Below are 17,335 nucleotides of genomic sequence, written 5' to 3' on the forward strand. Positions count from 1 at the left end.
AACAGCATCTGTGGGGACCTTTGGGCCTCCAGATGTTGTTGGACTAAAACTCCCATCATCCCTGGCCACTGACTAAAGGTTCTCCACACCATACAGTCTTCCAATGGAATCAGAATGTGCAATTGACCAGGGGACGCAAAGATCATGTTGATATAACTAACCTCCACAGGATATCTTACCTCTGCTGGCAACTGTCAAATGAACACATGACATCAAACATCCTTGGAAGTTATTTAATGAAATTAAAGGATTCCACTTTTGAATATACAAAGTGTATTACATCTGTACAAATAATTTATAATTAATTTACATAATATACATTCTTAGTTAATACAGATATCTCCATTACAAAATTCAAAGCAATCCATCATATAACCTTCTGGTTTGTAAACATGTAGCCACAGCACCATACTTAAGAAAACCAATTAAAAAAATGCTTAAGACTGCAAACATTTTGAAATCTTTTCTTGCTTGTTTAAAGTCACTGTCCTTAACAACTCACGGGAGTATCATTGCTACATGTGGTTCCATCAGCTGCTATTTGACCTACATTTTAATTATTTTTCCCTCTAGGAAATTTATCCTTCTTTCCACATTCTAGCATATGTCTACTTTTAGTGCCTTCTCCCTTCGCAATAAACCTTATGGCATTGTTTATCAATTACTTTAAAAGTCTTACATTCAGACATGAAGCAACTGAAGTAGAAACATACTGTTGTTTAGGCCAAGAATCAGGGACGCTGCTAGAGGTGAACTCACAGAGCATAGACCCCAAATCTTGTCCTATGTGCTCTGAGTTTCTGGATGGGTAATGAATTCAAGCAAAATTACACTTTGTGTTCTTTTTATTACTTATCCCCACCTACAGCAGGGGGCGTCCTAATAATGTAAATCAAAACAATGCAAAGGTCCTGTCTTGTGCTGCACATGACATGCTTTGTGTCATTTCAGAAAATAAAATTTTATTTTACGGTTTAGCTTTTATTTTGAATAGAGATTTAGGACCTCTTAATCTTGCCCAGGGCATGGGAGTAATAAATGAGGGTAAGTAAAGGGGAATTGACATGATTTCTACAAGATCTGTTGAGAGATTAATTGGGGGGTAAATGAATGGAAAAGGAGCTAATTTGGGGTGATCTGGGGGTGGGGTGCAAATTAACTGAAGAATTTATCTGGATGATTTGGAAGGGAAATGAATTGGCTTGCCTTCTGTGATATTTATATCATAAATCTGTGCTTATATGTATAAATCTGCTATGCAAATTTCTTTCTATGGGCCTCTGCCCCACACTTTTAAAGAACCTAGCAACACCCTTGCTGAAAAGTCCAAATGCCTAGAAGAGCATGATGTAAAAGAGTAAAGCGTAGCAGCAAGCCAAGTTTCATGACACCTTGGAGTACAGCGAGTTTATCAATTTGTGTCCCCTCCTTTTGCATGTTTTAACACCTGGTTTTTAGGTCTTCATTTCCATTTTACTATTTATATTGTATTTAGCTGCAATTTTATTGTGAACTGGGGAGGGACCAAATGACAAAATATAAATATTTTAATTAATAAATAAATAAAAATACTGAAGGCAGGAAGTAGCGTTGACCTGACTCTGCCACAGCAAGGCCCACTAACCTTCTTGCGCACCTGTACAACACCACCACAAAGTCCTTCCTCCATGCCACCAGTGCTGGAGGTTTATTACCCGTGCTTCACTTCATGGCTAAAGCACTCTGCAAGATAGCAGGAGCCCAGTTCTCATGGGAAAACGCTTGACCTCTGTCTGCATAACATTTTGCCCTGCCTATGGTACATATTTTGTGCTATTCCACACAGTCACCACCACATATGTGCCTGTTCAAACATCTCTATAGCCACTAGTATTCCCCCCCCCTCAATTCCCTTGATGGGTAGCATGTATACCCTTTATCCCAAGATTCTGCTAACAGCAACAAAAATTGCATACTGTTTCATTAAATCCAAATCCCTAAATTCAGAACAGTTGTTTACCTGTCTGTGGTAGTTCTACAGAATAACCATATCTATACCACAGTCCAGCAACACCTGACTAAGCGGAGCTGTGATCACAACCAGGGTTCAAAGGAAAGTATATTTAGTATTAATTACCACCATTTCATTTATTGTGTCCTGGGAAACAAAACTATTCTCTCCTTGCCCAATGGAAGATGAATATAAGGAAAGCATGGCACTGAAGTCTGAAACTCTCATACTCTGTTTTGTTTTGTACATGCCCCCTGCCACAGTTTTATCTGCTACTATTATAGAAGGACACAGCTTCTCTGTACTGGGCTGGGATTCATCTCCTGCTGCAGACCTGAGCTGTTGTTCTGGTCTCCTTGCTTATCCTCCTTGTTGTTCTCCTTGCTTTTTCCTTTCTTCCACGGACTGCTTCACCATAGGAACACAATCACTAGATATTCCCTAATCAGACGCAGTAAAAGATGAAATAGCTGTGGCTATCAGCTTTTTCACTGAACAATGCCTGCAAAAGTGTTGATGGGTAGCAATAAAGATTTAGGTAAGTATTTGGCCAGTCCCACATCTTCCTCTTCCTCAAGGCTAGACCGTCTGGTTCTTGTCTTTTGTAAGCAGTAGCTGGGTTCTAGGCATGGGAAAACTTCAATACTGCAAGAAAACAAAAAATGTTGTTCCATTAGCTAAATACACAAGCTATTGGTCAGAATCTGATCTGGTGTTCACTCAATTCTGATATGAAGTTCTTTTATCTGGAAAACTTGTTTGTGGGTATTTGAACCTCAGGCAATGAGGTGCACATAATTTGCAAACCCTTTGCATATATTTTGAATGCACACCAATAATTGACATTATCATTGACAATCACTGAGGCTGATTAGTCTGAGAAGAATAACATGGATGGTGTGCAGCTAACACATCCCAGCGTAATGATTTCTGCTTGCACAATGGAACTCCCACCTTCCTGCACACCCCCTAAATCTATTATAGGGGCACCCCCAACCTGCAGGGCACACCCAGGAGGTGGTGGTGGGGTCATTCAATTGCACAAGTGTAAATCCTTGCTCTAATGGAATATGTTAGTTGAATATCACCCAGTACCTTTAAGGTGGCTAAAAATGCTATAATAGCTTTGTTTGGCAAATTTAGGCTGTGACAAGGAGTGTGGTATAAAACGAGAACTCTTCAGTGCTGAATCCTGCAGTCTAGAGAGAAAAGGGTTAGGGGACTTCTGGCCCATGAGGCCATTTTCTCTAAATCTCACTCACTTGTTAGACAGCTGACATCACTAGGTGATGGGTGAGCAGTGAGGTTCAATCCTGCTGACTGCTGCTTCACCAGTGCTTTCCCTGCACTCAACAGCTGGTGAGTAGGAAGGTCAATCCTGCTGGGTGCTACTTTCCCTCTAGGGAACATGCTGAGGAAGGAGACCACCACCCTCCAGACAACTTTGACAGTGAGCAAGACTATCACCATGCCCATCTATCAGGCACCTAATGTCATCATGGCATCAGATCATCAGCAGGTGGGTGGCCCCGTTCACCTGTCAAAGTTGATGCATGGGTTGCAGGGAAATAAAGCTCTGGTCCTCAGGCCCCAAAGTTTCCCCACTACTGAGATAAAATATCTTCCCCAAACATCTAAATTTTACAGTGATGTATGCGCAAAAACCAACAGAGTTTTAAAATACCGCAAAGGACTAAAGCCTTGATTTGTCACCCAGTAAGTTACATCTAGCCACCATGAGTTAGTAACAAGACACATGTGGCCCTCAGAGTGATTTAAGTTGCATATCCCAATGTCAGACCATGACAAATAAAGCAGCAGAAAACTGCTGAAATCTGAAAGACCAAAGTCCTCCACTGCTTCTGATCCATTTCAGTTTCCCTGGAGGCAGTTCTTGAGTTGACAGTGTTTATTAGTAGCACCCACACCATGTTCAAGAACTGACTTTGAGGAATGGGGAAGGGACACCTGGGTGAAAAGTTAATAATATACAGTTTATTGGAGAGCCCTACCTGGTCACATTCTTGTAGAGTCTCCTAGAGTCCTTGTCTAGGCACACAGTGAAGGTCCTTTGTTCTGTGCTTCTGATTTTGATGTTGCGTGTTCGAATAGTGTTTGTCACTAACTGGAACAAAAATGCAACAAAATGCTCTGCTTAGCAGTTAGAGTGCTTTTTTTAGTCAAGGCCAAATGCAAACAAGTGATGTAATACATGGTGTTACTGGATTAGCAAGTTTTTTGTTTTCTGTGGCATGAATCTCAAGTTTCTACCTTAGCAACAGAAAACAAAAACCAGCAATAGAATTGTGCAAAGGGTGGGTAAGCACAGAACAGATCCTGCTCTAGAAAGCTGTCTCTCAGGGAAAATCCAGACATGATTCAGAAGATCTGTGAATAGGGTTTCCTGCCTTTAATAGCAATGTCAGCCTCAAGGGGAGCAGACTGGACTGGGGCCGTGGCACTAGGGAAGGATGGGTTAACCCTTATCCCTGTCCTCTTTCCCACCACTCTCTCAAAGCTCCTATTTGCTACTTGGTGGGAAAAACATGCAGTTGTATCCAATGAAGTCATCCCATTAGCGCAAGGAGCTCTGGCTGCACAGTGGGTCTTACTTTTCTTTTCTCTCCTGGAGCCCCCTGCACCCCACCCAGATCTGTTCTGGAGGTTACCCCAACATTCCAGAGCAGGTTTTTGGGCAGGGGGCACAGGGAGAGGAAGTTCAATTGCACAAGTCCTTGCACAACAGGACAACTTTGTTAGGTACAACCCATAAGTCTTCTGAAGGTTGCATTAATGACATCAGTCCTTCTACAAGTTTAGCAAAGCATTTTTTTTTACAAAACTTTAATTACTACGTTCAACAAACCAAAATGCAATGCCATTTATTTTCCGTGTCAGGTTCCACAAAGCAATTCGCTACACAAGCTTTGTACTGTGACAGATAATTTTGGTAAAATCTGTTTCTAATCATGACTGTTGGGCATTTTACTGTTGCTCTTAGGTTCACCAATAAAAAATATAATTATGTATTGATAATAAACATTTAGAAACCTGCAAAGTGTGTGGTTACAAGATAGTGGCTTGGTTCTGACATTGACAAGAGTGGAAACTTAAATATTCACTGCTGGTGTAATCAGCCTATTTGATAAATTATGCAATGGAGAAATCATTGATAATTCATTTCTCACTTCAGATACTGATACTAATTGCAATGGAAATGCTGTTCCAACTGTGCATATAAGTTTGTTTTATTCAAAAATCTTCACCTCAGTAGGAATTATTGATGATGAAATGGGGGGGGGGTCCTGAAGTGAAAAGCAAGTGTATTCGATGTATAAGCCTGAAATGAAACCCTTTTTTCCTTTCTTTCACAGGTGCAGGAGAACACTTCTTCCAGCATAAAATTAATCTTTGAAGAATAAATGTAATTTAGAATCTAATATTTTGGATTACAAACCTAGTGACTTATATATCCTTCTGGAAAGGAAATGGATATTTCTTTGTCATTTCAATTTTAGCCACGTGAAATTGTAAATAACTACGTATTGGAAGAATAGTGCCATGATGAAAAGAGGAAGAAAATATCTTTGGGACAGCATCACACCAAGGCTGACTATGCAATTGAAATTATGAAACGCTTGTCGAGCTGTTTGTCCTGTGGCAAAGCCACTTTGTGTTGCACATATCCTGTGACCTGAGATGTAGGTCAGCATCAGGCAGTCAATTTACTAAGGGGCTCATCAAAGAAGCTTAACAGTTTCCATTCCAAGTGCACACATACTCTTGCAAACCTGATTGCTTTCTAACCCAAAGGACTCATGTAACATTCTTTTCTGGGAAAGCAGGATTTGCATTCCTCGTTGGGAAAGCACAAGGTTCAATAACCCAAGTAAACAGTTTGAAGCGATCCTGATTCAAGTATCAGAATGGCTTCAGCACCTGACATAGTGACATAGAACTGCTATGTGTGAAAGTTTCCATTCAAAAAAAACATACACAGGGTCTTTTTGGTTGGAATTTGAGATTTTAGCAAGATGTAGTTAATAAAGAAGCCCATGGAGACTCAGCAGACATGGTCAACAGAAGAATGAGGAAAGGAGGTTGTAATTTTTATGTTCAGCTATGATGAATATTCATTAATGGGTCTAGGGTTGCTGATTTTTGCTTCAGAAAAAAATTGGAGCAAACTTAACTTATATACTAGGTGGATTCATAAAGTTCCATTGAGGGTAACATTTTTTATGATTCTCTCCTACTTTGTATTGTAGAATAGGTGGAAAATCCTACATCCCACCCCCTGTAGATACTAAGCAGCACCACTAGGTTCCTAATTCTGAAGAATCAGAGTGTCACTTACAGAATATGATCGTCCTGAGAGGTTGGATACTTTTACAACTTCAGTAGTATTCACATTCAAGCACACCAGATCTGCAAAGTACAATGAAGAAAGATGGATGAATCAGTCATGACTTTCCCCCTTCTTTTTGCCTCAACTGATGCATTTGCATGATCCCCTGCCATGTTTAGCACTGGCCCAAATTTCCTCCATGACTAACATTGTTCTATGCAGCAGTAGAAGAGAGCTCTGGAACACAGTCAGAACACTGTTTCTCCTACCCTGAGAAACAGCATGGAGAAGTTCACTCAGACTTTATAGTTCCTCCTTGTCCTCCCTTCCTAGGACCTTTTAAGATATACGGGGGGCTGTGGGAGCAGGGTGGGGGGCTACACAATGAACATACAGCTACAATGAACATACTCTGTTTTTGTGCAACAGGCATAGGCAAACTCAGCCCTCCAGATGTTTTGGGACTACAACTCCCATCATCCCTAGCTAACAGGACCAATGGTCAGGGATGATGGGAACTGTTGTCTCAAAACATCTGGAGGGCCAAGTTTGCCTATGCCTGTTGTGGAAGATCCAAGTGTTTCTTAAAGAAGGACTTTGAAGGATATATTGAAGGGATACAAACATTTCCCCGAGGTTCAAAATTGCTGGGGAAAATGTGTGTATTTGTTCCCCAGCTTAGCTCCTCCATTGCTGCATGGAAGGTGGTTGTATGAGTTTCATTGGCACCTATTGGGTGGTGCATGTAACATCACAGATGATAACCAACACAAGTCCCACCATTCATTTATCATTTCTTTTTTAAAACCGTAATTTAGCAGCTGATTGCTCCCTCACAGGAACAGGGTGTCTACGAAAAAACAGACATGCATAAAAGTAGGTGTCACGCAATTTTGGAAACCTCACTAATTGTTTGTCCTACATAACATTTTGAGGACTGAGCCTGGGGTGGGGGGGGCAAGTTTCATCAATTTGAAGCAGAAGGAGTTGTGCAGAACACTGACTGATAGGGTATCTGCAACATCTTAAGGCACTCACTTCACAGAACATTTTTTAGCATAAGAAAACAACTGTTGGGTTCTTTGGGGGGGAAACAGACACCATGTGATTGCTTAAATGTGTCTCTCCCAAACCAATTTGCTGGCATTCCGTGGGTCTTGTTTGTTTCTCTTATTTGATTACTAGTAGCCTCATACCTAGAGTTGCTAAGGAATTCTAAGAAATCAAAATATTAGTAGAGTTTTGAAAGTTTCAGCCCACCATCTTGGTGCAAAATGGTATCCAACTGTTTCAAAACATAGACAAAAACCTGCTGTTTGATCTCAGGATCCATCATGCATACTTTGGTTACAATATTGTAAGAAGAGTCCAAATGCATAGTGAACAAACAGCTTTCTAAAATATACATTAGATTAACTCTGAGCTGTCCCTCTCTTCAGAAATGAAGTGGACATTTTAACCGCTCCCCATTTTTTTGTGACAGCAGCAAGTTGGCAAAACGAATGTATACCTACCATGAAGCAAGTTTAGACTGCTCCTTCACTTTGGAACAAGAGTGCATGTCACTCCAGCTCTCGCCCAGGAATCCAGCTAGGAATCCAGAAAAGTGGAAGCCCAGAAAACGAGTGTGTGCTGTCCCCACCTATACAATGCCTTTACCTTCAGTCTCATTTGAGGGAATGGCTTTAATAACCAGGCCTGTGGATCGCAGTGAAAGTGTCTCCTCCTTCTCACGGTTACTCAGCAAAACCTAGACAGAAATCACCATTGTTTCCCAGTGAAAAAAATGCATCAATCCTTATTGGAAACAATGGGTTATTATTTCAACCATACAGTATAACCATTGCTGTTTCTATATTTTGCAACAGTGCTCTTGTTTTCTTTTTACTGTAGTAGACCATTGTCCTATGCCTTTCATGTGCCGGGCAATCAGCACAGAGAACAGTGGAGAACTAGCCCCATCCATCCAGCAACTAAGAAGCCTATCATTCTGGGTAAGCATGAAATATGCAGGAAGAAAAGCCAGGACGGGTTAATTCTCTCTCTAGAAGTTTATCCATATTTTCTGGACCATCAATGAAAACAAATTACAGGTTCTTTCAGCATTCATAGCCTCAGTTATAATTAATGTGGGTGAAATATTTTGCCTAGGATGCCATGATGAATGCCAGGACTTTGTACCTGTCCCTTCTTGCCTACTACCATATTTTTTGCCCCATAGGACACACTTTTTCCCCTCCAAAAATGAAGGGGAAATGTATGTGCATCCTATGGGGCGAATGCAGGCTTTCGCTGAAGCCTGGAGAGCGAGAGGGGTCGGTGCGCACCGACCCCTCTCGCTCTCCAGGCTTCAGGAGAGCCCCACCGCCAGCCCCACAAGCTCGGGGTGAGCGGGGAGGCGGAACGCCACCATCCCGCCGTCCCCCGACCTGGTTTGGAGGCTGGCGGCGGGGAGAAACTTGCTCCTCCCCGCTGCCAGCCCCACAAGCTCGGGGAACAGTTTCCCGCCCCAGCCCCGCGCCTGGGGGGGGGGGAATAAATTTTTTTTCTTTATTTCTCCCCCCAAAAAACTAGGTGCGTCCTATGGGCCGGTGCGCCTTATGGGGCAAAAAATACGGTATTTATAAATGTTCTCACCTTCTTATACATGAGTGTAAGATCTGCACCAGGAACTTCTACTGCTAGCTTCTTTTTCGTTGGTAGAGTGTCTGCAAAAGAAACAGCCACAGATTTCAATTAGCTGGGATACTGACACAGCTATCTTCCCACTTAAGTTTACAGGGGGAGGGGAGAGGATGAATATTGGGGCATACTTTCCCTTATAAGGACCTATAAGTACAGCTGGAGTGGGAATAAAAGTGACAGGAAAAATAAGAGCCAATGAGTTCTGCAACTCATGGCATCACAGAAGAACACACAACTTGGTGTTTTTCCCCATTGACCAGTTACCCTTCTGCCTCCTTTCTTAACTTTTTATTTTCTTGAGACACAGCCTGGCTGAAGACCAGCGAACGCTTCCCCAGCTGGAAAGATCAGGGAGCTCTGAAAGGAGCTCTGCGATATCTAGGGAGCCCTGAAATGAGATACAGACCTCTGGAAGGGTTGAAGTCTTCAAGCATTAGACTCAGTTCAATCAAGAAAATGTCCTCAACAGGCTCCAAATCTGTATTACTGAAGAAAACCTGAAAGGCAGAAAGAGGCTCTCAAAGCATGGTTCCTTCCAAGTGGGTGAACTGTTACAAGTGTCATGAATATAATTTTTGTACAGCCTGGTGGTAAACTTCACAATGCTCAAAGAACAAGAAGAGAGCACTGACCTTCACTGCATACACCTGGAAGAAGACTGGCTGCAAGCCCAGACGCACATAGTACGCAATCACGTCAAGGATGAACAGCTCAGAGACTGTAGATTTGCTTGGAGAAGAGGGCTGTGTGGGATCAAAGATGACTGCATCAGTCCAAACCAACTGCCAAGTTACCTGCTATTTCTTTTAGCTTCCTGATCATTCCTGATATTTCACCTGCTTGGTGAATTAGGCAGCCAAGGGATGGTACACACAACTCATGTTGTATCTACAACACTAGAGCCAAGAAAGTGAAATACTAATATTTTTTTAAAAAAATGGGCCATTCTATTCTACCTCTATTATGAGTTGGAGAGGAAGAACTCGCCTTTCACCAGCAAGCATGCTAATGGATGTAAGTCTAGATCAGGGGTTGCCCACACGGTGTTCTCCAACTGTTGGACTATAATGCGTATATTTCCTGATGATTCCCCATTCTGGCTGAGGGCTGGTGGGAGCCTCAGGGTTACCCTTGGTCCAGGTATACGTAAGATCTGGAAGTACTTGGCCCTTGCCTCTGACTGAGCACCAGCCTCAATGACAGTTCCTTCTGCCCTCTGAAGAGCATTCCAAAATTTCCCATTGTTGTTTCTAAGGCAGAGGTGGGGAACTTGTGGGCCTGCAAATGTAGCTGGACTACAACTCCCACAGTCCCTGACCATTTGCCCAGCTGGCTGGGGCTGATGGGAGTTGGAGTCCTTGGGTTCCTATCCCTGTTCTAAGGAATACAAGCAGAAGGAAGGGCTCCTCTCCTACCATGGTGGCCAGCTTCGGAATCATGTGACAGAGGGTGTTAATGTTGCTCTCGTACCATGGATCAGCTCTTCCAAGGTAAGCAGCCAACTCACAAGGCTCTGTCTGGTCAGGCAGAGCACCTTCCTGGAAGAGAAGAAGTAGAGTAAGCCCACCAGTACAAAGAGCACAGGACCGTGGCAGGAAGAGGATGATCACAATTTAGCTCTGCCAGCCTCTGCATGGCCCTGAGCTGCTCACCTCGGTGGGGGAAGATGTGGGTTGTTCCTCCACAACAGGCACATAGTAAAATTGCACTTTTAGCCTTGGTGTAAGAAAGGCACGTCTGCTCTCCCGCTTCCTGGAAATGAGGAAGGGGAAATTGCTCTTAGGTCATTCCAGTATCTCATCTCTTCCGGTGGAGAGGACACAGGTGGACCTGTGCACATAGTATTCTGATAGCCACAAATAATGGTATTAGGGGAGGAATCCATGTCATTCTCTAGCCAGGAAGAATATGGTTGCCACTATTTCCCATGGAACTCCTTGGTATGTTCCTCCCCCTCCCCCCGCTGCCCCTAGCCTAGCATAAAACTTCCCATTAAGTCACGCTGAGCACCCTAAAGAGACCTACCTGTGCTCTTGCCATTTTCGTACTAACACCTTGTTCTAATCATGACCATGCATTCACATCAGCAGTGCCTAGAACAGGGTGGTCCAACACATGGCCCTAGGGCATAATGTGGCCCTCAATACCTTTTTGGAAGCCCTTGGCAATATTTGACACCCCCGCAGGCCCAGCCCTTGTACCACCCTTCCTCCAGCCTCCTCCCCAAAGCCTAGTTAGTGCTTGGGAAGGAGGTGGGAGTGCTCTAAGACCCTGCCAGAGCTTCATGCCTCCTTCCCAAAGCCTGGTGCCTCACTTTGGGAAGGCAGTGTGAGGGCTGCGGGGAGGGCAGCATCAAATTTTGGGCTTGCTTCCTCCACACACCACACACACACACAACAAGGCAGTGTCAGACCCTCCAAGTGTCCCTATTTTCCAGGGACAGTCCCGGTTTTACAGAAGGCACCCAGGTTTTACAGAAGCTGCCCCAGTTTCTGGTGTGATCTTGGGATGTCCAGTGTTTCCTTAGGATGTCCCTATTTTAATCAGAAAAATCTTGGAGGGTATGGATTTATCTGACCCCTGAGCCATCTGAAGGCAGCCTTGTAAAGGGAAGTTTTCTTCATATTTAATGTTTTGCTGTGTGTGTGTGTGTGTGTGTGTGTATAAACACTATATATATATATATATATATATATATATATATATATATATATAGGAAGCAACCCAGAGTGGCTGGGGAAACCCAGTCAGATGGGTGGGGTATAAATTATTATTATGGAATAGGATGTCCCTATTTTCTTCAGAGAATTGTTGGAGGGTATGGGCAGTGTGTGGCCCATGGGTTCCATGTCAAAGTATTCTTGCGGCCCACTTGGTATGAGAAGTTGGACCTCCTTGGCCTAGAAGGAGGTACTGCAACTCTACGACACAGAAACAGCAACTCTGTCCCAAACACAGCAAAACTCTCCCACTTCTCAAAGTCATCATGACAGTCACTTACCTCAGGGAGTAATAGGCCTGGGCTAGTCGCCCCAGAATTCTGTCATCACCCAGTACCAAGACACGAGCTGTGTGCAGCCGTTTCAGCTGAGCCACCGGCTCCATGACGCTACCCCCACATTTCCGATGCAGCTTCCCAGCAGGCTTTGCTCCTTGCCCATTAGAGCCACTCTGTAGGAAAGCGAGGCTGTCCAGAGGAGACCCCTTCTTCTTCATGCAACCTTTCCTCTGGAGCCGAGAGTGCTCAGCCTCAGGAGTGTAAGAAGACTGATTTTCATCACCCAGATTGGGCAGGTCTCGCTCAATCCCGCTGTCGTTGGAGAGCACAGAGAAACGTGTCTGCTCACAGCAGTCAAAGTCTGGCCCCATATCCTGAAACTCAAAGAGATCCAGTTCTGGACTCAAGGAATCCTGTTCACAGGATTGACTTGGCGAACGGAGGAATAGCACCAACTCCTTCCCTAAAATGAAGAGATGGTTTGTGAAATACCTAGGAGGCCATCATAATTCTTGAATCTTCACATGGCACAGTGTGGCATTGTTCCAACACTACAAAAGTAAAGTTTCTTGCCCACATTCATAGGCCAGACTACTTCAGTCTATGTGCACATACACAACATGTTTTAATATAATGTAGGCTGCCTCCTGACACGAAAACACTACCTTATTGGTTCCCATCCTTTCCCCTGAGATGGTTAGAGCCAATCAAAATGTTCAGGAGGAAAAACATGTTACCTCCCACCTGGGATTCTACAACTTCAGAACACAGGTGAATAGTTCCCCCATGTTGAAAGATAAGAGCTCTTATATTTATCTTATCTTTCTTTATTTTAAAGAAAGTAGGCATGGCAAGGATAAGCACATGTTATGAGCAGTACACTTTTAAAGAGACATGCTTAAACTGGTCAATTTTATTTTGAAAGAAAGGGGGGAAATCACAGGGCCCCCCCAATGTAGAATATGCTACTACTCTGGATCAGGGCCTCATGCAGGTTTTCTTCTGAGAAGCAGCCCCTCATCACTGCCATTTGCCCCTCAAAAGAACTGTCTGCAGTAAACTACACCTCTAAGGATAAATGGTAGCCAAAAGGAAACCAGAAGGGGCCAAAGACACGTTGCTTGCAGTGACCACAGGGACACTGCATCCCTGGAGTGACTCCGCCCTGCTTGCCCTCTCACAGAGTGAAAAAGGATAACAACAGCTGCTTCCAAGTGAGATACAGGCCATGAGAACAGACACTCACAAAGCTGGTCTTCATCTCTCCACAAGTGGAAGCTGATGTTAGGGTTGGGTAAAGGGATGCCTGAACTTTTTTCTACTGCTGTCTTCTCCACATCTGTAGGACAGAGAGAATTTTTTTGTTAATCTTTCAATTTCAAGGAGTAAAGTGAAGGCCAGACGGGCAAAAGCAGAGACTAGGAACTACACTAGAGGTCGAGGGAAACATACGGTAAAGGGAAAGTGGAAGTCCATGGGCTTTTTTAAAAAACAAAACAAAACTGTGGCTCATTTGCCCTGCATTAGCTGATGAAGAGCCTTCTTATAACTAAGCTAATGTAGAAAAATGTGAAGCAGCTAGCCAGAGGCTGATACATGGCAAAACAGCAGTTTCTTCAGGGCAATGAACAGCACCAGTTCCAGATACAGTGGTACCTCGGGTTAAGTACTTAATTCGTTCTGGAGGTCTGTTCTTAACCTGAAGCTGTTCTTAACCTGAAGCATCACTTTAGCTAATGCGGCCTCTAGCTGCCGCCGTGCCGCCAGAGCACGATTTCTGTTATCATCCTGAAGCAAAGTTCTCAACCCCAGGTACTATTTCTGGGTAAGCGGAGTCTGTAACCTGAAGCATATGTAACCTGAAGCGTATGTAACCCGAGGTACCACTGTAGTCAGAAAAAGCCTTGTGATTGCCAGAAATACACATTTATCCATTGTATTTCACGTCGTGGGGGAAAGATGTAAGCTTTATTTAGTGTAGTTGCCTGCTGGGTGATAACTAACATTTAAAAGTGTCAAATGACATCAATGTAGGTGAACGATGATGTTTCACATGCAATGTGTAATGGTTAGAGTGTTGGACTAGGAGTTGAGAGACCAGGGTTCAAACCCCTCTTCAGCCATGAAGCTCACAGGGTGACCTTCGGCCAATCACTCTCTCTTACCTTAACCTACCTCACAGGGTTGTTGTGAGGAAAAATGGGGATGGGAGAACAATGTACCACCTTGAGCTCCTTGGAGGAGGTGGCATAGACATGCAATAATAAATAAATAAAGCATTGTGTCGGAAGCTTATGATATCCCTCTTCGTTGATTTGGGGTGACCAGTAATATTACCTCTTACCATTGAGCAGACCCCCAAATTATACTTGGCACTTTTGCCCATTTAGCCTTCTTGTCTCTGACCAGTACAGGGTCACGCTTACTGAACAGACACACAAATTTCCTTCTCCTCAGAAATCACTGTGAAGTTGGTCTTTTTTAGTACCGAGGACTGCATGCAAATATCTATACAAGGGGGTGATCCTGAACAAAGCACAGAGCTACAAGACACAATCCCCTTTGGCTGCATAAATCAGTTTCCATCCTTTCAGCACCTAAATCAATGATTTTGCCTTTCACACTGTTGTGGGTGCTGTGGGAAGTGCCCACAAAAGCAACTACAATAAAGGCTCAGGGCTCAGTCCCAGATGAAGCGCAGGGACTGGGGTCCTTTTTCACATCCCAGCCCCGTAGGGCCACACTTACCTTTCTCTGAAGTGCTGAGCAATGTGCTGTAGATTTTCCCCAATTCTTCAACATATTGATTGTATTCTGCACTCATGTCTCTTCCTGCATGTTCAATGGCAGCCATCACTTGCTGAAAATAGTGCTCAGTCACATCTAAGGGCTTTGCCTGCCACAGGGGGAAGGAGTAATGAATCATTGCTGGAATCAGTGCTTTCTTTTTCAAAGGGTACTCAAGGGTACACAGTACCAACACCTTTTGTTGTTGTTGTTAAAAAGCTGGGCACTTACTGTAACAACTTCATGGTGAGTACTGGCACCTATTTTTCTGGGGGCGGGGGCGGGGGGGGGGGGAGTCCTGGCTGGAATGAAGTTCACAGACTGCAATCACCTATTCAAGGTTTTTTTCTTTATAGCAAATTACACTACGCATGTATGGTACTCACAATACTCAGCTCTTCCTAACTCAAAAACAATTTTGTCATTGACACATTGACATGTATGAACACATGGGGAAATAGGTAGACATGCAGCACCTGACAGCACAGCTAGCAGGTTTCTTAAAAGTATTCTTAAAACTTTGTTTGCTTCTAATATTTCTTATTAAAAGTTGACCTTTTAAGACTTTGGGAGTAATTTCCTTCCTTCTGTTTCCTAAGCTTCCCTTCTCCCCCATCTGTAGTCCAACAAATCTTGTTAAAATGCCAACAGACAATTCAATTTGGGATAAGTGTTTTATTTCTGGCTCAAGGAAGGCAATAAGCGCCAAAGGCAAGAGAACTGACTTTCATAGAACAATCCCTCTATGTGTCTACTTAGACATAAGTCCCAATGAGTTCAATGGGGCTTTCTCCAACATAAATGGATGGACTGCAGCCTCTAAGTACTTTCTCATTGGCACAAAGTCCCAGTCAAGGAGCAAAAGATAGTCAAACAGCTTCAAATAAATGTTGGAGAGGATGTCAAGGAACTGGTACATCTGCCTGCATGTGGTGGTCATATCCTCTAGTGGAGGAAAATTTGGGGAAATATCTTAAACAAAATTAATAACATAACTAAAGCAAGATACCCTTAAGTCTCTAAGTACTTGAAATACTGTTTTCCAAAGGACTGATAGTCTGCAATACATGAGAAGATATTTTTACATTCCTCAGCAGCAGCAAAAGCAATAATTACAATCAGTGAAAATGTTTGGTGTATCTGTCAAGTTTGGTGTATTTGTCAAGGCTAGGGTTCAAATTCAAAGGCTTTTGGAACACTTATTAATGGACAAAGTCACCAAGAACATGGCAGTTGCTAGAGGGGATGCAGAGCCTGAAACATTCATTAAAAACTTGAAACATTCTATACAATTTGGAACCTATTTTTTTATATGTTTCCATGAGTTCAATTGGCCATACTCCCAGGTAACTTTAGAAATTCTAGAGATGGCTGTCTTGGTGGTGGTGGAACTAATCAGGTCTGTGGCTCAGCATTAACAAAGTCTCTGTCTGGACGTATAACTTTGCAAGAAGACTAACAAAACCCTAAGAATCAGCCACTTACCATAAGATTTGTTTGCTTTCTTTCCGTCAGTTAACGTACCCTTTTACACAGTGGGGGAAAGGTGATCCGTTTGTTTTTTGTCTATATATGCCAGAGTGTACTGGATGGAGTGGTGTTCTTAAGCCAACAAGTTGTTTTGTTTAAATCTCTACCTTCTGCAGTTTTCATCTGAAGCAACACTGAGTAACTTTTGCTCACACATCCATCCCCAGTATGAGAATAATAGTCTATGGAGTAACTGTATAAGGGCAGCCCTCCAGATGGGAGGCAAGGGACTGGGAATGTCTGGTATTTCTGCTTATGGAATTTCATTTATTTCAATGAAATCTTTATGGTACCTGAAGAATGCTGTGCACGTTCTTAACGTGACCGTGTTCCTTCAGCACCGTTTGGAAGGCACGTTCTATCACACAGAGCATGCAGGACTTCATACACTGGGACAACTGAGCAGCCTTGATTTCATCAATGAGTGCCCGGCATACAGCTTCAGACAGCAGTTCTGGATCTACAAACATGAAAACCCTGGGGAATGAAGAGTTAACATATATAGAGACAGACACACATTAGTGCAGATTTATTTTTTGTGTGTGTGACAAATATGTCACTTTAAGACAGGTGAGAGGCCCTATACTTACTTTTCCTGATAGGGGAATGAGTCGTTCTTGAGACTTTGCTCTGCAGAAACCATTCTTTGGTATAATGCTCCTAATGAATAAAATAAGCGTCTAAATATCAGTCAAAGTTTAAAGGTCAGTGGTTTGGTTTTGGTATAACTAACCACACCATTGATAATGATGTCATAACATTGGTTTGAAATGGAATCAAGTCCAAAAGTGAGACTACAAACTGCATGAATGGGGGGGGGGGGGCGGAGAGAAATCTTCAAGGAAGTCTCAACAGAAAGGTGGAAAGGCAAATGGTTCTTTTTCTTCTGTCTGCAGTTTCCAAAGTTTTTACATGCAATGAACAGATCTCTTGCAATAGTCTACATATAATATAATATAATTTCCTGCATGGAAGTGTTACAAAAGTAACTGGAAAT

At 43.1% G+C, this 17,335-nt stretch overlaps 1 protein-coding gene across 2 annotated transcripts in view; it reads right to left on the bottom strand.

Annotated features, from left to right (window-relative positions):
- Positions 1-219: 219 nt before the first annotated feature.
- Positions 220-17,335, bottom strand: part of PIK3R6 (phosphoinositide-3-kinase regulatory subunit 6) — a 43,174-nt gene continuing 26,058 nt past the window's right edge. Inside the window, exons 9-22 of one of the 2 annotated variants that reach the window (XM_083429763.1) lie at positions 16,929-17,132; positions 16,632-16,815; positions 14,770-14,917; positions 13,268-13,360; positions 12,025-12,484; positions 10,676-10,775; positions 10,439-10,561; positions 9,656-9,766; positions 9,430-9,520; positions 8,976-9,046; positions 7,998-8,088; positions 6,348-6,418; positions 4,003-4,115; positions 220-2,635 (exon numbers count right to left, since the gene is read on the bottom strand). In XM_083429763.1, coding sequence (XP_083285889.1) covers positions 2,479-2,635; positions 4,003-4,115; positions 6,348-6,418; positions 7,998-8,088; positions 8,976-9,046; positions 9,430-9,520; positions 9,656-9,766; positions 10,439-10,561; positions 10,676-10,775; positions 12,025-12,484; positions 13,268-13,360; positions 14,770-14,917; positions 16,632-16,815; positions 16,929-16,981 — 1,866 coding nt within the window. In that variant the 5' untranslated portion in view covers positions 16,982-17,132 and the 3' untranslated portion in view covers positions 220-2,478. The remainder of the gene's footprint in view (positions 2,636-4,002; positions 4,116-6,347; positions 6,419-7,997; positions 8,089-8,975; positions 9,047-9,429; positions 9,521-9,655; positions 9,767-10,438; positions 10,562-10,675; positions 10,776-12,024; positions 12,485-13,267; positions 13,361-14,769; positions 14,918-16,631; positions 16,816-16,928; positions 17,133-17,335) is intronic. The other variant, XM_083429762.1, reaches the window with a different exon arrangement.

This window comes from Podarcis tiliguerta, assembly GCF_965153285.1.
Source record: "Podarcis tiliguerta genome assembly, chromosome: 2".
Classification (NCBI taxonomy): domain Eukaryota; kingdom Metazoa; phylum Chordata; class Lepidosauria; order Squamata; family Lacertidae; genus Podarcis; species Podarcis tiliguerta.